The sequence below is a fragment of the Neoarius graeffei genome, chromosome 3 (assembly GCF_027579695.1).
Source record: "Neoarius graeffei isolate fNeoGra1 chromosome 3, fNeoGra1.pri, whole genome shotgun sequence".
In the NCBI taxonomy this organism is placed as follows: Eukaryota; Metazoa; Chordata; class Actinopteri; order Siluriformes; family Ariidae; genus Neoarius; species Neoarius graeffei.
The window spans coordinates 64,042,980-64,066,956 of NC_083571.1; the positions used below are offsets into that span (position 1 = coordinate 64,042,980).

At 40.4% G+C, this 23,977-nt stretch overlaps 1 protein-coding gene across 1 annotated transcript in view; it reads left to right on the forward strand.

Moving 5' to 3' along the window:
* Positions 1-23,977, forward strand: part of lrba (LPS-responsive vesicle trafficking, beach and anchor containing) — a 373,382-nt gene that overhangs the window by 180,689 nt on the left and 168,716 nt on the right. The window contains exons 35-36 of the mRNA XM_060917126.1: positions 933-997; positions 5,794-5,902. Coding sequence (XP_060773109.1) covers positions 933-997; positions 5,794-5,902 — 174 coding nt within the window. The remainder of the gene's footprint in view (positions 1-932; positions 998-5,793; positions 5,903-23,977) is intronic.

Sequence of the window (23,977 nt, forward strand, 5' to 3'; positions counted from 1 at the left end):
CACTCTGAACTGTACATGATTTTTATATGTTTATTTCTCCATCCCTCTATGAACATCCTTCCATCTTTTTCTCTCCATCTCTGTATTAACATCTTTCCATCCATTTATATGTCTATCTCTCTTGACATCCTTCCATCGGTTTCTCCCTCAACCCTCTCTTAACATCTCTCCATCCATTTATCCATCTCTATATTAACATCTTTCCATCCTTTTATCTCGCCATCTCTCTATTAACATCCCTGTTTCCAGTTCTTCCTATTCTTCTTTCTTTCCATTTGCCTTTAATTCCTCCGTATTTTTTTTTTTTAACCTATTCTTTTATTTTATATCTCTCCCTTTTTAATGCTCTTCTATTCTGGAAGAACAACTTTTTTTTATTGTTTCTTTCTTTGTTTCTACTTTCCCTCTGCCCGTAGCTGTGGAAGATAAAAGAGGAAAATGTTTCATCCTTAAAAATCGATCGTGATTTCCTCTCCTCTTCTGGTGTAATGACCTGGGTTTAAAGTTCAGGGGGTCAGAGTTCAGAGGTCGTAAATGGCAGTGTGTATCGTCTCATTGGGCCACGATGCTATAAAATCGTATCACACTGCAACAGAAGAAATACTCATAATCCAGCAATGAGCCGAGAGCTCATTAAGACCAGTTAAATCAGGACAGGAGTGCCTCTTTCTTTAATTAAAGGACAAATAGAACGACGGTGATCTGTTCTATAGCTGCGTGTTTGCTGTGAGCATTCGAATTATTATCTGTTGCCATTTTGTATTAGTTCCAAACATTAGGGTTAGCTAGAATCTGTTATTAACCTTTCAGCGAGTTTCTAATTGGGTTAGCTAATATTCAGATGATCTGCTCCTGTCCCTCTGTGCGTAGGGGTGTGTGTGTGTGCATATCCACATGGGTGTATAATCTCAGTGTTCTGTTTCTGTTTACAGGAATGGCAGAACTCCATCCAGAAGAATGCAGGTTTAGCCTTCATCGAGCTCGTCAATGAGGGAAGGTAAATAATTAAATTTCTGATTCTCTAACTGTTGATAGACTTGCTTTCATCAGTAACCAAAGAGAGGAAATTGTCTAATATCCATCTAATGTTCATGAGGGATCTTATAGATGAGGGCAGGTAACTGTCTGATTCTAACCTAGAAAGGGAGGACGGGTAACTGTCTAATTTTATCCTGTAAAGTAAGTGCAAGTAACTGTCTAATCTTATCCTGTAAAGTGAGCAGACGTACTGTAACTGTCTAATCTTAACTTTTACACTGAGTGCAGGTAACTGTCTAATCTTAACTTTTACAGCGAGTGCAGGTAACTGTCTAATCTTAACTTTTACAGTGAGTGCAGGTAACTGTCTAATCTTAACTTTTACAGGGAGTGCAGGTAACTGTCTAATCTTAACTTTTACAGCGAGTGCAGGTAACTGTCTAATCTTAACTTTTACAGCGAGTGCAGGTAACTGTCTAATCTTAACTTTTACAGCGAGTGCAGGTAACTGTCTAATCTTAACTTTTAAAGCGAGTGCAGGTAACTGTCTAATCTTAACTTTTACAGTGAGTGCAGGTAACTGTCTAATCTTAACTTTTACAGCGAGTGCAGGTAACTGTCTAATTTTATCCTGTAAAGTAAGTGCAAGTAACTGTCTAATCTTATCCTGTAAAGTGAGCAGACATACTGTAACTGTCTAATCTTAACTTTTACAGCGAGTGCAGGTAACTGTCTAATCTTAACTTTTACAGTGAGTGCAGGTAACTGTCTAATCTTAACTTTTACAGTGAGTGCAGGTAACTGTCTAATTTTAACTTTTACAGCGAGTGCAGGTAACTGTCTAATCTTAACTTTTACAGTGAGTGCAGGTAACTGTCTAATCTTAACTTTTACAGCGAGTGCAGGTAACTGTCTAATTTTATCCTGTAAAGTAAGTGCAAGTAACTGTCTAATCTTATCCTGTAAAGTGAGCAGACATACTATAACTGTCTAATCTTAACTTTTACAGTGAGTGCAGGTAACTGTCTAATCTTAACTTTTACAGTGAGTGCAGGTAACTGTCTAATCTTAACTTTTACAGCGAATGCAGGTAACTGTCTAATCTTAACTTTTACAGCGAGTGCAGGTAACTGTCTAATCTTAACCTGTAAAGTGAGCAGAGGTAACTGTCTAATCTTAACTTTTACAGCGAGTGCAGGTAGCTGTCTAATCTTAACTTTTACAGTGAGTGCAGGTAGCTGTCTAATCTTAACTTTTACAGTGAGTGCAGGTAACTGTCTAATCTTATCTTGTAAAGTAAGTGCAAGTAACTGTCTAATCTTAATCTGTAAAGTGAGCAGAGGTATTGTAACTGTCTAATCTTAACTTTTACAGTGAGTGCAGGTAACTGTCTAATCTTAACTTTTACAGTGAGTGCAGGTAACTGTCTAATCTTAACTTTTACAGTGAGTGCAGGTAACTGTCTAATCTTAACTTTTACAGTGAGTGCAGGTAACTGTCTAATCTTAACTTTTACAGCGAGTGCCGGTAGCTGTCTAATCTTAACCTGTACATTGAGAACAGGTAACTGTCTAATCTTAACCTGTACATTGAGAACAGGTAACTGTCTAATCCTAACAAGCTGTAAAATGAAGACTGATGAAACTCTCTAAACATAACCTGTAAACAATTACAAGTAACTGTGTAATCTTAATCTGTAAACAAGGACATGTATTTAATATTTCACCTGGTTATAAAACATTTCATCCTCATGTTTTCTAATCCCCTCCGTACTGGTCCCCACTCTGGACCGTCTGATTCCCACTTGTAAATTTTGTATAAATACAGAAAGGTAATTTATTGAACCTTGGTTTAAACTTAACCTGGGTAGTATATTGGTATTAAATCTGCGCCTGCTTCTTCTGTAGGGCGGATAAATATTTGATCCTTATATGGTAATTAATCTGATCCATAATCCCTAGCTGTCCAGTGAGGACAGAGAATGTCTTAAGTTTTAACCTGAAGATGACGGTCTAATTTTGTGTAAATAAAATAATCAAATCAAATGTATATGCGATTACATCATGCAGGTAATAACAGATATAACTGGACACTTGGTTACCATGGGTGTGGAGATACTTGAGCTCAACATGTTAAATCTAATCTGTACCAGTTTCTACTGGCAAACAAGGAATAAGCAGTCAGATATCGTCCTTATCAGCGAAGACAGATAATAACATAATGAAATCTTCACATCTTTAGCGACATTACCTTGTGTTCTTATCTGCTTCTGGAGTGCGTTCATCACCTTTTCATTATCTGCTGCAACTCTCGCTGTTTGGATCGAAATTGAATCGATGCCATGCTGAAAGGGCTTCGAAAAAGTGACCCTGAGGTCACCACCTCTAGGGTCGTGTCAGTGCATCCGTTACCTATGAGCCTGGGCTTTCTGGAGCATGAGGTGCTGGGACGAAGAGAAATTTGACACTTTTTTTTTTTTTTTTTTTAGAGGAAGTGTGTGTCTGTGCTGCTCAGAGTTATCTGTAATCACAGGATGAAAGGAGCCATGATCAGTTTCAGAGCTCTTGGATCTCCCTGTGAGACTTCAAGAGAGGCCTGTGATATCACTGCCAGTGATGCTAATTCATGCTAACGAATGCCTTTTATGCGGACTAATGAAGCGTTGTAAATGCTAATGAGCACCAGACTGTCTCTGAGTTGAAAGTAAAGACAGTAAACTGATGGTGATAATTAAATCAGAAATATTTATAATGTCCGCGTGATGCTTCACAGCGCATTAAAATGTGCTCGCAATGTTTTAAAGCCGTTCTTGTAAAAACAGAAAGCTGTAAGCAGATACTGGAGACTGTAATATTCGACTGGGCATTTATCAGGCAGTCATTACGTCCGAGTATTGAATGTCTATCGGTGTGTGTAGCGCTAATCCAGATGTTGGTGTCGTGCAAGGGGCTTGATTTGCAGCATAGGGGTCGGTAACACTATGCCGCTCTCGCTGAGAGACGAGGGGAAAAGAAGAAAAGACAGAGGGCAAGAGTTCCAGCAGCAGAGATCAGAACTGAATCTCAGCATTCAGTACTTTTTGACCCCATTTTCAATTTCTTTAGACTTGATATCGATACAGCTGTAATCCATAATGTTTAAGATAAATGACCTTGATGGATACAGTGGCAGTGAAAGCCTGGCTGTTCTAGAATGTTCCAGTCATTACAGTGTCACCTTCAGGGTTCTAGAATGCAGAGTTTAGAATTTTAGAGCTCTGAAGGCTGTATTGTAACGTTGGAACATTCTAGAACAGCTGAGACTCGCACGATAGCGAGCACACCGTAAAGGAGATGGTGTTAATACTGCTATAGTGTGTGCTACCTAGCGTTATCAGCTGTTCTAGAATGTTCCACTCATTACAGTGTCACCTTCAGGGTTCTCGAATGGTGAGTTTAGAATTTTAGAACTCTGGAGGCTGTACTGTAATGTTGGAACATTCTAGAACAGCTGAGACTCGCACTATAGCGAGAGCACCTTAAAGCGGATGGTGTTAATACCGCTAGTGTGTGCACTACATAGTATTAGTCTGAGCTGTTCTAGAATGTTCCAGGCATTACATTTTAGAACAGTGACATTGAATGAGGCATTAGGTGGCATTTGGAACACAGCCATAGAAACACAGAGTGCAACTGAAGGACTGTAGAACTTTACGTAAATGGATAATTTTGCGCCGAGGAACATAAATGTTAAAAAAAAAAAAAGTGTGTGTGTGTGAGAGAGAGGCCATAAAGCGAGTGGGCCGCAGCGTGAGCGCCGTTATTGATGGCGTCTGCTCCTCTGCTCTCCCGCTGTCCGCCCTCGACACTCCAGTATCGAGTTTCTGCCCTTCATTCCTCCTCACACTCCCTCCATGCGTCCACTCTCTGTTATTCTTCCACTTTGCTCGGGCCGTAGCCCCCGTGACCCACTGAGCACAGCTCTGTCACCCTGCCCACTCTAAAGCACCGCCGCAGGACTGAAAACACCCCGTGAATACAATTTCAAACTGTGAAACACAAAGCCATGTAAACGGCATCGTAATCCGTCGCATGATGTCGCAAATCACACGCCTTTACTAGCAAATTGGGTATCTTTCGCTCTCTCTCTCTTTCTCTCTCTCTCTCTCTCTCTCTCTGTGTTCACTGCCTCAGATGGGTTGAATACGGAGAACGAACTGTGCTGTAATGTATATGTGACAAATAAAGGCTTCTAATTCTAAAAAAAAATCCCCAGGCACCACTGCTCTCTCTCTCTTGCTCTCTCTTTCACTTCCACTCTCTCCCTCTGTCTGCCTTTTTCTTTGAGTCTTTTTTTTCTGTCTATCTGGAATACATAAAGGAGAAAGAGTGTGTGTGTGTGTGTGTGTGTAACTTGCCTGTGCTGGAATAACACACACATGTGAAACTGCTGTTTCACATGTAGCAACATGAGCAGGGTCAGGTTTAAGGTTAGGGGTCAAAGGTCAGAGATCACAGTTCTCTTCCTCTGAATATTTACAGATGCGTATCATTAACACGTTTGTGTGTGTGTGTGTGTGTGTGTGTGTGTGTGTGTGTGTGTGTGTGTGTGTGTGTGTGTGTGTAATCAGTGTGGCAAATGTCATTTTATGCCTCCTTAACACGCACTCACTCTCACACACACACACACGCACGCTACTGTGTATAAACCTGATTTCACACTCATTATCACCATTTCAGAAACTCTCTCTTTCCCCCCTCCCTCTCTCTGTCTCTCTCCCTCTCTCTCTCTCCCCCCTCTCTCTCTCTGTCTTTCTCCCTCTCTCTCTCCCTGTAGGTTGCTGAGTCACACGATGAAGGATCATCTCGTCCGTGTTGCAAATGAAGCTGAGTTCATTCTGAGTCGACAGAGAGCTGAGGACATACACAAACATGCTGATTTTGAGGTACACACACACACACACACACACACACACACACACACACACACACACACACACACAGAGAACAGTAGTTTGATTGACAGCAGGGCTGAGTTTGTTGTCTCCTCCTTAAAGTACAAGCACTGGGACACACTTGTGTGATTCCTGGTCACCATGACATCCATCCTACCATACTACAATGTGAATTTATACTATACTACTTATCATCCTCCTCCTCCGCAGGGAATCTCAATAATACTGTATAATACAGAATTCACTGTATCGGTGTTGGGTCTGTGGATCTGTACTCCTGGGACAATCTCTCTCTCTCTCTCTCTCTCTCTCTCTCTCTCTCTCTCTCTCTCTCTCTCTGTGTAATTGGTCCCTGTTGTCTCATTGAGAATACTCCTTTCATGTCTCAGTAAAAATCGGGAATATTGCTGACTTCAGGGGAAAATTGTCCACGGGACGTAATGAAGACGTAGTGTGTCTGAAAGAAAAGATGAAATATTGTTTTATGAGTCCAAACAGAATCACTGGCTGAGACACCGGAGAGCTGCTTCTACTTTTACCTCTACTGATGCTCTCCGAGGGGGAAACCCCCCCCCCCCCCCCCCCCCCCCCAATTATTACACACAATAACATAAACCTGATCCTGTAGTTTAAAATAACTATAGGTTTATCTGTTTCTCTGATCAGACTCGTAAACTCAGAGGAACTGGGAACGCTTCATCGCGCAATCCTTCTTTAATCCCTTCTTTAATTCCTGACCTCCTTCCTTCCTTCATGACCACCTTCCTTTCTAACTTACTTCCTTCATTCCTTCCTTTGTGACCACCTTCTTTTCTAACCTGCACCCTTCCTTCCTTCCTTCCTTCCTTCCTTCCTTCCTTCCTAACCTTCTTCCTTTGTGACCTTACTTCCTTCCTGTCACAGGAGCTCAGCTCTGTAACTTGTCAGTAAAGATGCCACTGAAGGTCACTCACTCCACACGGGTCACTGTGCAGTCACCATTTTGTTTTTCCTCCTCCATTCCTTTCCTGTCCTCTCTCTGTCATCCGATCAGATCTGATCAGCTCCTCTCTCTCTCTCTCCTTCATTCAGAGCGATGTGACTCTCTCTGACCCTGAACACCAGTGTTTCAGAGATAAGTTTTCAGCTCATATTGCTCTATTGATTTTCCTCCACCTTCATTTTGCGCCGCTACAATAAAACTAACAGCCGATGGGGGGATCCTGATACCACACACACACACACACACACACACACACACACACACACACACACACACACACACACACACCTTTACACTACAGAATCTGAGTGTTCAACCATATCAGCAATTATTACTCAGTTCTTTTCTCAACTATCATGTGTTCTTCTTTCCACGCAAGTTTCATACTGGGTTTATTTCACTCCAGTGAGGTTTATTTAGTTTATCAGCTAGCTGAAGTCTCACACACACACACTGTGAGATTGAGTTCTCGTTGTTGAGATAGTGAGACAGCGGGTCGTGATGGACACACAGATACACACCGCACAAATCCAATTATCTTTTACTGTTCTCTCTCTCTGATATTTCTCTCTGAACAGATCAGAGACAGGGAGACAGACAGACAAACTGACACACAGGCAGAGAGGGAGGCCGGGAGAGAAAGCGAGAGCGAGCGAGCGAGATTTTGACTTTTACAATCCTTTATTTTACACAGGTCACATTATAAATGATAAAATCAGGGTGGATCAATGAATACATAAATATTTTTACAAAGCAATTCAGCTAAGCATGTTTGGGTGTGTAGTGTATGGAATGATTCTACCAGTCTAATTAATTCTGGTACAAAACAAAGTTCTTCTTCTACAGAGCATAGAGCCTCGTCACAACACCACACTGACTCGAACATCTCCAAATCACCCAAACTGTTGTGAAAAACTAAAATCAATTAGAATTTTTGATTTAATTAGTCTGGAGAAAATTCTTATGGTCTTACAGTCTGTTTCTTTTTCTTTTTTTTTTTAAAGATAATTTCTTTGGGGGCGGCACGGTGGTGTAGTGGTTAGCGCTGTCGCCTCACAGCAAGAAGGTCCGGGTTCGAGCCCCGTGGCCGGCGAGGGCCTTTCTGTGCGGAGTTTGCATGTTCTCCCCGTGTCCGCGTGGGTTTCCTCCGGGTGCTCCGGTTTCCCCCACAGTCCAAAGACATGCAGGTTAGGTTAACTGGTGACTCTAAATTGAGCGTAGGTGTGAATGTGAGTGTGAATGGTTGTCTGTGTCTATGTGTCAGCCCTGTGATGACCTGGCGACTTGTCCAGGGTGTACCCCGCCTTTCACCCGTAGTCAGCTGGGATAGGCTCCAGCTTGCCTGTGACCCTGTAGAACAGGATAAAGCGGCTAGAGATAATGAGATGAGATGAGAATTTCTTTTTCCTGCTCAGATATATTGCCATTTTGGCCAGGCCAAGGATAAAATTCATCAGCTGACACTTGAAGCTATTTCTCCTGACGTATTTTAAACCAAGGATGATAATCTAAATTGGAAAATCCGCATGAAGATGCTCTGGGGGGGATAAATAAATAAATATAAAAGAATTCTGTGTGACCTCAGGGCTTAAAATTGAGATAAAACAATTCACAGAGACAACTCCATGTAAAATCCTCCACTGGACATCAGCAACCTTTTGGGTTAATGGTGGTTTATACAGTGCCCCACTCTGGTTTAATATTGCCATTAAAACCCATTTTTAAACACCCCCACCCCACCCCCTCGGTCGTAAAGAACTAAAATCCAACTTCTCCGATTTAAACCATTCCAGAAATAAATAAAACGCACTCTATCATTTGTGTTTTTTAAGAATGAGGTGTTAAAATACCAATATGCACTCCGAGGCTTTATTATTATTTTTTTTTTCTGATAGTACACTGTACCATGCTGTGATCAGAGATAGTGTGTTGTCCACAGAATTGGCTCACATGTACTGTCTCTGTTTTTCATTTCAAATCCTCGAAATCTCACTTCATTCATTGGCCTCGATCATCTCCCACAGGCGCTTTCTGAAGACCACATGAGATCATACATGGTTCCTTTCCGAATTATAACTTGTGCCATTAAAATCCCCACCCAGAATTAAAATATCGGCAGTGCTAAAAAGCTTTCACTTTTCAAAGCCTCCCATTTTAAAAACTCATGCTGTGTAAGAACTAGGAATAAAACTACGAGCAAACAATAAGGCACCCTCACCACTAATTGATGTGGCTTCAAATCCACCAGCCTGTCCCACTCTTTCAGCCAATCAGCAGCTTTGCTGACATCACTACTACTCCTTTTTGACCAACAGGCAACAGTTCTGTTCTTGTTTGCGCACCAAATTTTGAACCACTTGGAGCATTTCAGCCAAAAAATAAACTGGTTCGGACCTTGAAAAGTTGGTTCCCAGTTGGAACCAAAATATAGCTGTTTTTTTCCAGTGCGAACCGTGACGACATCAGTGGGTGTGCCATTAGTTTGGAGAGGAAGCAGAGCGCAGCAATGGATAAGGATACGTCTTCAGAAAAAATGGACCGAAAACAAATATCTGCAACAGGACAAAAGCTCTGAGGTAATCAGTACGCTCCACTATCTTGCTACGACTGTTTACTCCCGTTGTGCATTGAGAAACGCCCTCTGTTCATGACGCATCCTTGATTACAACAGTTCCGCTCAAAACTGGTGAAAACGTGGGTCAGTTCATGACCTGGCACCAAGGTTCAAAGTATCCTGAATGAAACCGGTTCAAGAACCCGTTCCCTGTTGGTTGTAAAGGGGTATCAGTGTTTCCTGTAATGGAGCAACATCAATACAATTCTGCTTCACTCGTTCAGATAGCTTTACTCACTTTTCATATTCTCGTTCCCTGTTAATGTTCAAACTCGCAACATGAATTCCATTCATTATTCAAAAATACTGTACATAAAACAAACAGATGATTAAAAACCCGTCCAACCCAAAACACACCAAACATAAAGAAACTGTTTATGGTCTGGGAAATATTCCTCTATTACAACATTCTTTTCTTCCACTTTGTGGTTCTTGGAAATTCTTCGATGTCCTCAGCATGGTGTACGACTGATGACTGTTCTTCTTGAGAACCAAAATTAAACAAAGAGTCTGACATGACCTCCTCACTGTCTGACTCTGTCTCTTATCTGCCCTCATGGCTTTTTTGGCCTGTTGGTTCCCATTACCTCGTTTTTTTCCCCCTCTTAAACACGGCTTCATCCTCCATCTCCATGTTCTTTGACATTATCTTGAAGGATCATAAAAAAGACACCAGGTGTTGAACCAGTGGGGACTTAAAGCCAAAGGCGTTTTTCTTTAAGGTAGACCAGTCGCCGCTATCTCGATCGTCCTTTGGAAATTTCTCGGTCAGATTTAAAGGGAGGGATGTTCGACAGCACAATGGTTTTTTTGTTGTGGAACTAAGGGGAGAAATCAGTGTAAGCTCATTGTTGATCATTATACCCTTCTGTAACAGCTTACTGTTCATGGGGAAGGCAGAGCCAATGTTCTTGTGCTGCACCACATCTCCCACCGAAAAACAGTGCTCTTCTACAGAGTGAGAGAGAGAGAGATGGTGATATGTTTCATCTTTTCCTGTTGTCTGTCTCTCTTATCTGATAATCCTGATCTTGCTGAGTTAATTCAGTTGCTGTGTGTGTGTGTGAGAGAGAGAGAGAGAGAGAGAGAGAGAGAGGAAGAGAGAGTGCGCACATGATGTGGTCATGTATTACTTTGGCACTCAGACAGAAGGTTTCCTTTTATCTCCCTCTCTCATTTTCTCATTTATTTCTTTCTGTGTTCATTTGTCCATAACTTTATTTCAGAGACAATTTCAGCTTTCTTCCTGCCTTCCATCCATCCATCCATAAATTATACTATGTTTCAGATTAAAGTGCAAAACATTTCCTTCTCAAGTCCAAGAATGAAAATTTGAATTCTATCTGGCAGCTGATGTCATAACGACCTTTACAACAGCTGACCAATCAGCAACTTGGCTTACGCTACACACTCGTCACAATCCTAACACGCACTCGTTATAACTACACACTCGTCACAATCCTAACACGCACTCGTTATAACGACACACTCGTCACAATCCTAACACGCACTCATTATAACTACACACTCGTCACAGTCCTAACACGCACTCATTATAACTACACACTCGTCACAATCCTAACACGCACTCGTTATAACTACACACTCGTCACAATCCTAACACGCACTCCTTATAACTACACACTCGTCACAGTCCTAACACGCACTCATTATAACTACACACTCGTCACAATCCTAACAAGCACTCATTATAACTACACACTCGTCACAATCCTAACACGCACTCATTATAACTACACACTCGTCACAATCCTAACACGCACTCATTATAACTACACACTCGTCACAGTCCTAACACGCACTCATTATAACTACACACTCGTCACATTCCTAACACGCACTCATTATAACTACACACTCGTCACAATCCTAACACGCACTCATTATAACTACACACTCGTCACAATCCTAACACGCACTCATTATAACTACACACTCGTCACAATCCTAACACGCACTCATTATAACTACACACTCGTCACAATCCTAACACGCACTCATTATAACTACACACTCGTCACAATCCTAACACGCACTCATTATAACTACACACTCGTCACAATCCTAACACGCACTCATTATAACTACACACTCGTCACAATCCTAACACGCACTCATTATAACTACACACTCGTCACAATCCTAACACGCACTCATTATAACTACACACTCGTCACAGTCCTAACACGCACTCATTATAACTACACACTCGTCACAATCCTAACACGCACTCATTATCACTACACACTCGTCACAATCCTAACACGCACTCATTATAACTACACACTCGTCACAATCCTAACACGCACTCATTATAACTACACACTCGTCACAATCCTAACACGCACTCATTATAACTACACACTCGTCACAATCCTAACACGCACTCATTATAACTACACACTCGTCACAGTCCTAACACGCACTCATTATAACTACACACTCGTCACAGTCCTAACACGCACTCATTATAACTACACACTCGTCACAATCCTAACACGCACTCATTATAACTACACACTCGTCACAATCCTAACACACTCATTATAACTACACACTCGTCACAATCCTAACACACTCATTATAACTACACACTCGTCACAATCCTAACACACTCATTATAACTACACACTCGTCACAATCCTAACACGCACTCGTTATAACTACACACTCGTCACAATCCTAACACGCACTCATTATAACTACACACTCGTCACAGTCCTAACACGCACTCATTATAACTACACACTCGTCACAGTCCTAACACGCACTCATTATAACTACACACTCGTCACAATCCTAACACGCACTCATTATAACTACACACTCGTCACAATCCTAACACGCACTCATTATAACTACACACTCGTCACAGTCCTAACACACACTCATTATAACTACGCACTCGTCACAGTCCTAACACACACTCATTATAACTACGCACTCCTCACAGTCCTAACACGCACACATTATAACTATACACGTCACAATCCTAACACACTCATTATAACTACACACTCGTCACAATCCTAACACTCATTCATTATAACTACACACTCGTCACAATCCTAACACGCATTCATTATAACTACACACTCGTCACAATCCTAACACGCACTCATTATAACTACACACTCGTCACAATCCTAACACGCACTCATTATAACTACACACTCATCACAATCCTAACACACACTCATTATAACTACACACTCGTCACAGTCCTAACACGCATTCATTATAACTACACACTCGTCACAGTCCTAACACGCACTCGTTATAACTACACACTCGTCACAATCCTAACACGCACTCATTATAACTACACACTCGTCACAGTCCTAACACGCACTCATTATAACTACACACTCGTCACAGTCCTAACACGCACTCATTATAACTACACACTCGTCACAATCCTAACACGCACTCATTATAACTACACACTCGTCACAATCCTAACACGCACTCATTATAACTACACACTCCTCACAGTCCTAACACGCACTCATTATAACTACACACATTATAACTATACACGTCACAATCCTAACACACTCATTATAACTACACACTCGTCACAATCCTAACACGCATTCATTATAACTACACACTCGTCACAATCCTAACACGCATTCATTATAACTACACACTCGTCACAATCCTAACACGCACTCATTATAACTACACACTCGTCACAATCCTAACACACACTCATTATAACTACACACTCGTCACAGTCCTAACACGCACTCATTATAACTACACACTCGTCACAGTCCTAACACGCATTCATTATAACTACACACTCGTCACAATCCTAACACACACTCATTATAACTACACACTCGTCACAGTCCTAACACGCATTCATTATAACTACACACTCGTCACAGTCCTAACACGCACTCATTATAACTACACACTCGTCACAGTCCTAACACGCACTCATTATAACTACACACTCGTCACAGTCCTAACACGCACTCATTATAACTACACACTCGTCACAGTCCTAACACGCACTCATTATAACTACACACTCGTCACAGTCCTAACACGCACTCATTATAACTACACACTCGTCACAATCCTAACATGCACTCATTATAACTACACACTCGTCACAGTCCTAACACGCACTCATTATAACTACACACTCGTCACAGTCCTAACACGCACTCATTATAACTACACACTCGTCACAGTCCTAACATGCACTCATTATAACTACACACTCGTCACAGTCCTAACACGCACTCATTATAACTACACACTCGTCACAGTCCTAACACGCACTCATTATAACTACACACTCGTCACAGTCCTAACACGCATTCATTATAACTACACACTCGTCACAGTCCTAACACACACTCATTATAACTACACACATTATAACTACACACGTCACAATCCTAACACACTCATTATAACTACACACTCGTCACAGTCCTAACACACACTCATTATAACTACACACTCGTCACAGTCCTAACACGCACTCATTATAACTACACACTCGTCACAATCCTAACACGCACTCATTATAACTACACACTCGTCACAATCCTAACACACTCATTATAACTACACACTCGTCACAAGCCTAACACGCACTCATTATAACTACACACTCGTCACAATCCTAACACACACTCATTATAACTACACACTCGTCACAGTCCTAACACACACTCATTATAACTACACACTCGTCACAATCCTAACACACACTCATTATAACTACACACTCGTCACAGTCCTAACACGCACTCATTATAACTACACACTCGTCACAGTCCTAACACGCACTCATTATAACTACACACTCGTCACAGTCCTAACACACACTCATTATAACTACACACTCGTCACAGTCCTAACACGCACTCATTATAACTACACACTCGTCACAGTCCTAACACACACTCATTATAACTACACACATTATAACTACACACGTCACAATCCTAACACACTCATTATAACTACACACTCGTCACAATCCTAACACACACTCATTATAACTACACACTCGTCACAGTCCTAACACGCACTCATTATAACTACACACTCGTCACAGTCCTAACACGCACTCATTATAACTACACACTCCTCACAATCCTAACACGCACTCATTATAACTACACACTCCTCACAATCCTAACACGCACTCATTATAACTACACACTCGTCACAGTCCTAACACGCACTCATTATAACTACACACTCGTCACAGTCCTAACACACACTCATTATAACTACACACATTATAACTACACACATCACAATCCTAACACACTCATTATAACTACACACTCGTCACAGTCCTAACACGCACTCATTATAACTACACACTCGTCACAGTCCTAACACACACTCATTATAACTACACACTCGTCACAATCCTAACACACACTTATTATAACTACACACATTATAACTACACACGTCACAATCCTAACACACTCATTATAACTACACACTCGTCACAGTCCTAACACGCACTCATTATAACTACACACTCGTCACAGTCCTAACACGCACTCATTATAACTACACACTCGTCACAGTCCTAACACACACTCATTATAACTACACACTCGTCACAATCCTAACACACACTTATTATAACTACACACATTATAACTACACACGTCACAATCCTAACACACTCATTATAACTACACACTCGTCACAGTCCTAACACACACTCATTATAACTACACACATTATAACTACACACGTCACAATCCTAACACACTCATTATAACTACACACTCGTCACAGTCCTAACACGCACTCATTATAACTACACACTCGTCACAATCCTAACACACTCATTATAACTACACACTCGTCACAATCCTAACACGCACTCATTATAACTACACACTCGTCACAATCCTAACACACACTCATTATAACTACACACTCGTCACAGTCCTAACACACACTCATTATAACTACACACTCGTCACAGTCCTAACACACACTCATTATAACTACACACTCGTCACAGTCCTAACACACACTCATTATAACTACACACTCGTCACAATCCTAACACACACTTATTATAACTACACACATTATAACTACACACGTCACAATCCTAACACTCACTCATTATAACTACACACTCGTCACAGTCCTAACACACACTCATTATAACTACACACATTATAACTACACACGTCACAATCCTAACACACTCATTATAACTACACACTCGTCACAGTCCTAACACGCACTCATTATAACTACACACTCGTCACAATCCTAACACACTCATTATAACTACACACTCGTCACAATCCTAACACGCACTCATTATAACTACACACTCGTCACAATCCTAACACGCACTCATTATAACTACACACTCGTCACAGTCCTAACACACACTCATTATAACTACACACTCGTCACAATCCTAACACACACTCATTATAACTACACACTCGTCACAGTCCTAACACGCACTCATTATAACTACACACTCGTCACAGTCCTAACACACACTCATTATAACTACACACTCGTCACAGTCCTACCACACACTCATTATAACTACACACTCGTCACAGTCCTAACACACACTCATTATAACTACACACATTATAACTACACACGTCACAATCCTAACACACTCATTATAACTACACACTCGTCACAGTCCTAACACGCACTCATTATAACTACACACTCGTCACAGTCCTAACACGCACTCATTATAACTACACACTCGTCACAATCCTAACACACTCATTATAACTACACACTCGTCACAGTCCTAACACACACTCATTATAACTACACACTCGTCACAGTCCTAACACGCACTCATTATAACTACACACTCGTCACAATCCTAACACGCACTCATTATAACTACACACTCGTCACAGTCCTAACACGCACTCATTATAACTACACACTCGTCACAGTCCTAACACGCACTCATTATAACTACACACTCGTCACAGTCCTAACACACACTCATTATAACTACACACTCGTCACAGTCCTAACACACACTCATTATAACTACACACATTATAACTACACACGTCACAATCCTAACACACTCATTATAACTACACACTCGTCACAGTCCTAACACACACTCATTATAACTACACACATTATAACTACACACGTCACAATCCTAACACACTCATTATAACTACACACTCGTCACAGTCCTAACACGCACTCATTATAACTACACACTCGTCACAGTCCTAACACACACTCATTATAACTACACACTCGTCACAGTCCTAACACGCACTCATTATAACTACACACTCGTCACAATCCTAACACACTCATTATAACTACACACTCGTCACAATCCTAACACGCACTCATTATAACTACACACTCGTCACAGTCCTAACACACACTCATTATAACTACACACTCGTCACAATCCTAACACACACTCATTATAACTACACACTCGTCACAGTCCTAACACACACTCATTATAACTACACACTCGTCACAGTCCTAACACACACTCATTATAACTACACACTCGTCACAGTCCTAACACGCACTCATTATAACTACACACTCGTCACAGTCCTAACACACACTCATTATAACTACACACTCGTCACAGTCCTAACACGCACTCATTATAACTACACACTCGTCACAATCCTAACACGCACTCATTATAACTACACACTTGTCACAATACTAACACACTCATTATAACTACACACTCGTCACAGTCCTAACACGCACTCATTATAACTACACACTCGTCACAGTCCTAACACGCACTCATTATAACTACACACTCGTCACAGTCCTAACACGCACTCATTATAACTACACACTCGTCACAGTCCTAACACGCACTCATTATAACTACACACTTGTCACAGTCCTAACACGCACTCATTATAACTACACACTCGTCACAGTCCTAACACGCACTCATTATAACTACACACTCGTCACAGTCCTAACACGCACTCATTATAACTACACACTCGTCACAGTCCTAACACGCACTCATTATAACTACACACTCGTCACAGTCCTAACACGCACTCATTATAACTACACACTCGTCACAGTCCTAACACACACTCATTATAACTACACACTCGTCACAGTCCTAACACGCACTCATTATAACTACACACTCGTCACAATCCTAACACACTCATTATAACTACACACTCGTCACAGTCCTAACACACACTCATTATAACTACACACTCGTCACAATCCTAACACGCACTCATTATAACTACACACTCGTCACAATCCTAACACGCACTCATTATAACTACACACTCGTCACAGTCCTAACACGCACTCATTATAACTACACACTCGTCACAATCCTAACACACACTCATTATAACTACACACTCGTCACAGTCCTAACACGCACTCATTATAACTACACACTTGTCACAATACTAACACGCACTCATTATAACTACACACTCGTCACAGTCCTAACACGCACTCATTATAACTACACACTCGTCACAATCCTAACACGCACTCATTATAACTACACACTCGTCACAATCCTAACACGCACTCATTATAACTACACACTCGTCACAGTCCTAACACGCACTCATTATAACTACACACTCGTCACAATCCTAACACGCACTCATTATAACTACACACTTGTCACAATACTAACACGCACTCATTATAACTACACACTCGTCACAGTCCTAACACGCACTCATTATAACTACACACTCGTCACAATCCTAACACGCACTCATTATAACTACACACTCGTCACAGTCCTAACACGCACTCATTATAACTACACACTCGTCACAGTCCTAACACGCACTCATTATAACTACACACTCGTCACAGTCCTAACACGCACTCATTATAACTACACACTCGTCACAATCCTTACACGCACTCATTATAACTACACACTCGTCACAGTCCTAACACGCACTCATTATAACTACACACTCGTCACAATCCTAACACGCACTCATTATAACTACACACTCGTCACAGTCCTAACACGCACTCATTATAACTACACACTCGTCACAATCCTAACACACACTCATTATAACTACACACTCGACACAGTCCTAACACGCACTCATTATAACTACACACTCGTCACAATCCTAACACGCACTCATTATAACTACACACTCGTCACAGTCCTAACACGCCCTCATTATAACTACACACTTTGCCCAAAACAACTACAGAGTGAACTCCAGAAATGACATTAATATTACGTGAAATGAATACAAATAAATAAACTGAATGAGTGAATAAGTGTGTCATGTTTCCGTTAAACAGTATATTTGGACATTTTTACTTGGGTTCTGTTATTAACTCTAATCATTTCTCTTTGCATTGCTTCTCTTTGTATACTACTTTCTCTCTCTCTCTCTCAACAACACACTCATTTTTCTCTCTCCATCCTCTCCTCCATTTGTCTCTCTGTCTCCCCAAAAGGACGCATTTAATTCCCGATTCTCTTGACCTTGAAGTCGTCGTCTAGATGATGGAAGAGGAGGAGGAAGACGAAGAGTCTGCCATGCGTTCATTGTGAGCAGTCCATTAGAGAAAGCACGATGAACGAGGGATGTAGTGAGGGAGTTGGGGGGGAGATGGGACACAAGAAGCGATAGTTTTTGTGATAAGTTGTTTCGACTGCGTTAACCTTGATGGCCACTGTGACCGTCAAGGGCAGAACACCCTCTCCATCTCTCTCGCCATCCCTTTCTCTCTTTCTCCTTCTGCACTCGTTCATCCAGCGCTCGTCGTCTTGTCGTGCACGAGGGCGAATCGATGCCGAGCTTGACAGGAACATCGTTTCAGAATTGAAGTGTCTGTCATGCGATGGCGTTCCCTGACTTTTGTTCGCTGTTGTACTTTTAACGCATCATTTTTTTCCCTCTTCCGTCACTCTTCCTTCATTCTCTTGTTCCCCCTCTCCCTTTCTCTCTCTGACCTTCTTTCTGTTTTTTACTTTTTTGTATGGATTTCCAAAGCAGAGGATTTTCAGTTTACTTCAAGAAGCATTTCAGGTTTATCCATTCTGATATTCATCCAAAAATATACACACTTGTGCTACTCATCCCAAGTCCCACCCACCCCAAGTTTGGGGTGTTAACAGGAACAGAGCTTCCTGTAGAGCCACAGAACACCACTCTTTTGTTGATTATTTTTCCATCCCAGCACCTCCCAAGGTGTTTTATTCCTCACTTGTTGAATTTAATATATTTATCCTCAGAAGTGCTTTAATCTTGATGTAGCTCTGATGGATTCACTGTTTCATGGATTCACAGATATTTTGCGTGTTTTACTAGCTTTTTTTTTTTTTAAAAACCATACTGTATTTTGTTGCACTCCTGTTCTAAATTTGTGGGTTGTGCCTTCAAGCTTTTCTTCTCTGGAATTAGTTAAAAAATAGGAACATCAGAATGATTATCTCCGATTTCTTGTGCTATTGGTAGAACCTGATCAGATAGATCTCACCATTTTTCCCCTTCTCCTCCTCTTTCTATTATTATTATTATTATTATTTATACTATTTAACAATTATTCGCCGAAGGCTCTATGAATATCAGTGAGTAATAGCCAAGACGAAGTTGAGGTTATTATTTACCGATATTCACTGAGCCTGAGGCAGATAATTGTTTTAGTATAAATACACACTGGTGATTTATTTCAAAAATAGTTTTTTAAATCATATTTGAAAAAAAAATGTATTTCAAACCTCAAAAGCAAATGAAATGACAGCGTGGTGCAGATTTGTATAACCTGTCTACGCTGAGTCACATAAAATCCTTTGTTTTGAAATAGATAAAATAAATCACAATTCCACCTGACCTTTGAATAGTTTAAGACCAAACTTCGTAGCATCTTTCGTGCTTTAAGGAACAGCATTTTCTTTCATAATTTGTAATTCTTCCTCAGTTACGGTGACGAAGTGATTGGCCCTGTTTTGCCGAGTTGCTCAAGGCGATTCTCGAGAAATAGTCAGAAAATCTCGACCAATCAGAATGAGCAATTTCCTATGATCCCCTCTGTATTTATACTAATATCACTATTATTATTATTCGTAGTAGTAGTCGTCGTAATATTACTAGTGCTATTATTGTCCCTACTACTATTTTATTATTACTATTGGTACTACTCCTGCTACTATAATAATAATATTATTATTATTATTATTATTATTATTATTATTATTATTATTATTATCAGTAGTAGTGGTATTACTACGAGTGCTATCACTACTACTGCTACTCCTATTGCTGTTACTATTCTTACTATAACTATATTCTTACTATAACTATCGTTACTATTATGACTAGTTGTATTACTATTATTATTACTATTATTGATGTTACTATTATTGTTATTACCACCATTACTATTGCTACTCCTATTATTACTACTATATTATTACTATCGCTACTCCTATTATTAATACTTTATTATTATTGCTACTCCTATTATTACTACTTTATTATTACTATTGCTACTCCTATTATTACTGCTTTATTTTTACTATTGCTACTCCTATTATTACTACTATATTATTATTACTATTGCTACTCGTGCTGATCCTCTGACTTCTACTATGATTATTAGGCCACCAATTTTTTATCTTTAGGTTCACGGATTTTTTCAACATATTTTTGATGATGTCAGTCGAAATAAAAAAAAAAAGTGTCCTTGTCCAGTTTTTTTTTTTTTGCATGGCAAAATTTCAATGTCGGATTAAGATGAAAAAATAATTTAAATTCAAGAGACAGACATACATACATACATACCAGTGGCGGCTGGTAGTCTTTCAAACAGGGGAGGCTGGTCGGTTACGATATTTCCAGATTTTAAAAGAAAACACATCAGTTTTGCCCATACTCTTGCCTCTGATCTGGCTGATTGTTGGCAGGGTCACAAACTGTGAAATAACAGGTTCTTTTGGCCCATTAGCCTACTGTCCAATATACATGATGGTGGTGTTGGGGGGGGGGGTATATTTTAACATTTTATATTTTAAAATTGTGGCATGTTGTTTAAAAATTGACCTCGGCTGTGTTTTTGTTTAAAAATGTTTTCCAAATTGTAGCGGTGTTTAATTCATATCCAGAAAAACATATATTCCAATATAATATACTCAGCATAAACATTTTAAATAGATTCTATATTTTTGGTCCATCCATGACATATTACTAAAGTAGCCTATTTACTGTTGTTGATGTGGGTCACTTGCTGTTAGCCAATTCACTTTCTCGTACCAGGAGAGCTGAAAGGAACGAGTATTATTCCCCACCTTTTTCACCAAGTCAGTTTGAGGCGTTGGTCTACCCTGCTCTTTAATTTTAATTTTTTCCTCGAAAGGAAGACTGGCAAATGGCTTCGCCAAAATTAAATCAGCAATGCTTGGCATCCGTGCGCAGCTTTCTTGCTAGCTGACTCGCCCCCTCAAGTTCAAGTTCAGTCACTCAGATAAACAAAATTTCTGGAACTAAGATAGCAAACTTGACAACACTATATTTACACTTTATTTACAATGAAAATATATACAAACTAAAAAAGCTGGTAGAAACCGTATGTAATGAATGAAATCGAAATGTAAGCCGATCTCTTACAATACACCACAGCACTTGTGATTCCGCATGGGACTGAACTGATGTTGCCAGATACTGCTGACGTTATCCAGCCCAAAATATGTTCAAAACCCGCCAAAATGCACTTAAAACCGCCCAATTGGGCGGTAAATCACCCAATCTGGCAACACTGTACCGCTGCCTGTCTATAGTTGAAACGAGCTGTCAATCAAAGAAAATATCCGGCCGCTTTCACCAATCACCAGTCTCCTTGTGGAAACTGCCATGTCCCTCCCATGCGAGGCTCGGAGTCCGTGGGCGGGCATTTTCGCAGTATTTGTCCAATAACCGTCTTGCATTTTGAGATTGAAAAGCGCAGAGCTCCCAAATGCCGTTGAAGTCCATTGAGGCTGGGAGTCCGTGAGACTCCGTGGGCGGGCGTTTTCGCAGTATTTGTCCAATAATCGTCTTGCCTTTTGAGATTGACAAGCACAGAGCTCCCAATCCACTGAGGCTGGGCTGCATCGCGCTGTCACGAGGGGGAAAAACTCACGCACACATTAGGTGAACTGGGGAAAGTTATAAGGGAATGATTTCGCACTGTAGTGGGTTGAGCACATATATTTCTATGATTCTGGATCTGAAATAGCAATGTTATAAGGTCGGCTATAATATAAGCCTAGCGCAATTCATCCTACACGATGTTCATCATTTTTAGAGGAGGCTGAGCCTCCCTCATTGTCTTAGAGCAATCGCCCGTGATACATACATACATACATACATACATACATACACACACACACTATATATATATATATATATATATATATATATATATATAGAGAGAGAGAGAGAGAGAGAGAGAGAGACGAAATCCCACGTTTTGGTTAGTGAGACAGTGAAAAGACTTTTCTTTACCACACTTTATGCTTACGTACAGTTCAGGTGATAGCTTGGAATCCATGCTGTCAGCGTCAGCCATGGTCAGCACGAGGTTGGCACTGTCGTAAAGCGGTCGTAAATACCATAACATTCAAGTGAAAATGCCGTAAATAGTTTCGTTTTTGGACTCGGCTGAAGTAGATATGTACAACACACGTTGTTTGTATTTGCGATTCTAATACTTTTTACTTAAAGAAATATGACCTAGTACTAGGGATACAGTGCTGTTACAAGAAAAATGTGTGACTTTTTTTTTACATTTCTTTTTGTACGTTTCAGCGGTTCAAATAAAAATAAAAATACACACAGACTTTTTATTTTTCTAGCGGTAGTATTTAACTGCCGTCGGTGGATCCGTGATCCGAAAAATCTAAAATGAGTCGCCTTACTTCTCCTGCTCCTAATAATGTATAAAGGAAATAGAATAGGAGCCGTATTAGTACTAAGTACTAGTGTCACTGCTCCCATTTATTTATATTTCCTTTATCCTTTTTTGTATTATTTTCCTTTATCTTCACTTTTTCATATGTGCTTTTTTGTTTCTGATTTCTTTATATCTATTATACATACTGTTATTTTTATTTATTTTCCTTTTTTGTGTGCGTCTGGATTTTATCCATCACTAGCACTTGATTGCTGACTGAGCATTACATCATGGTCCAGATTTTAGCTGAGAAGCTAATTTCAGTGTTCTGTAGGCTTTAGTGATTTTCTCTGAAGCATGAGGCAATTGGTTGGATGAACTGCGTCATCTCTGTGTGTGTGTATTTTTAAAGCTGTTTGAAGGTTTTCTATGTTTAATTCTGTCAGAGGAAACAGTTGAAGATAATTACACTGTCTTATGCCATTATACTCGTCTCCGTCTTCCTGCTTTTTCTTTTCATGTTGTGAGAACGAGTGTT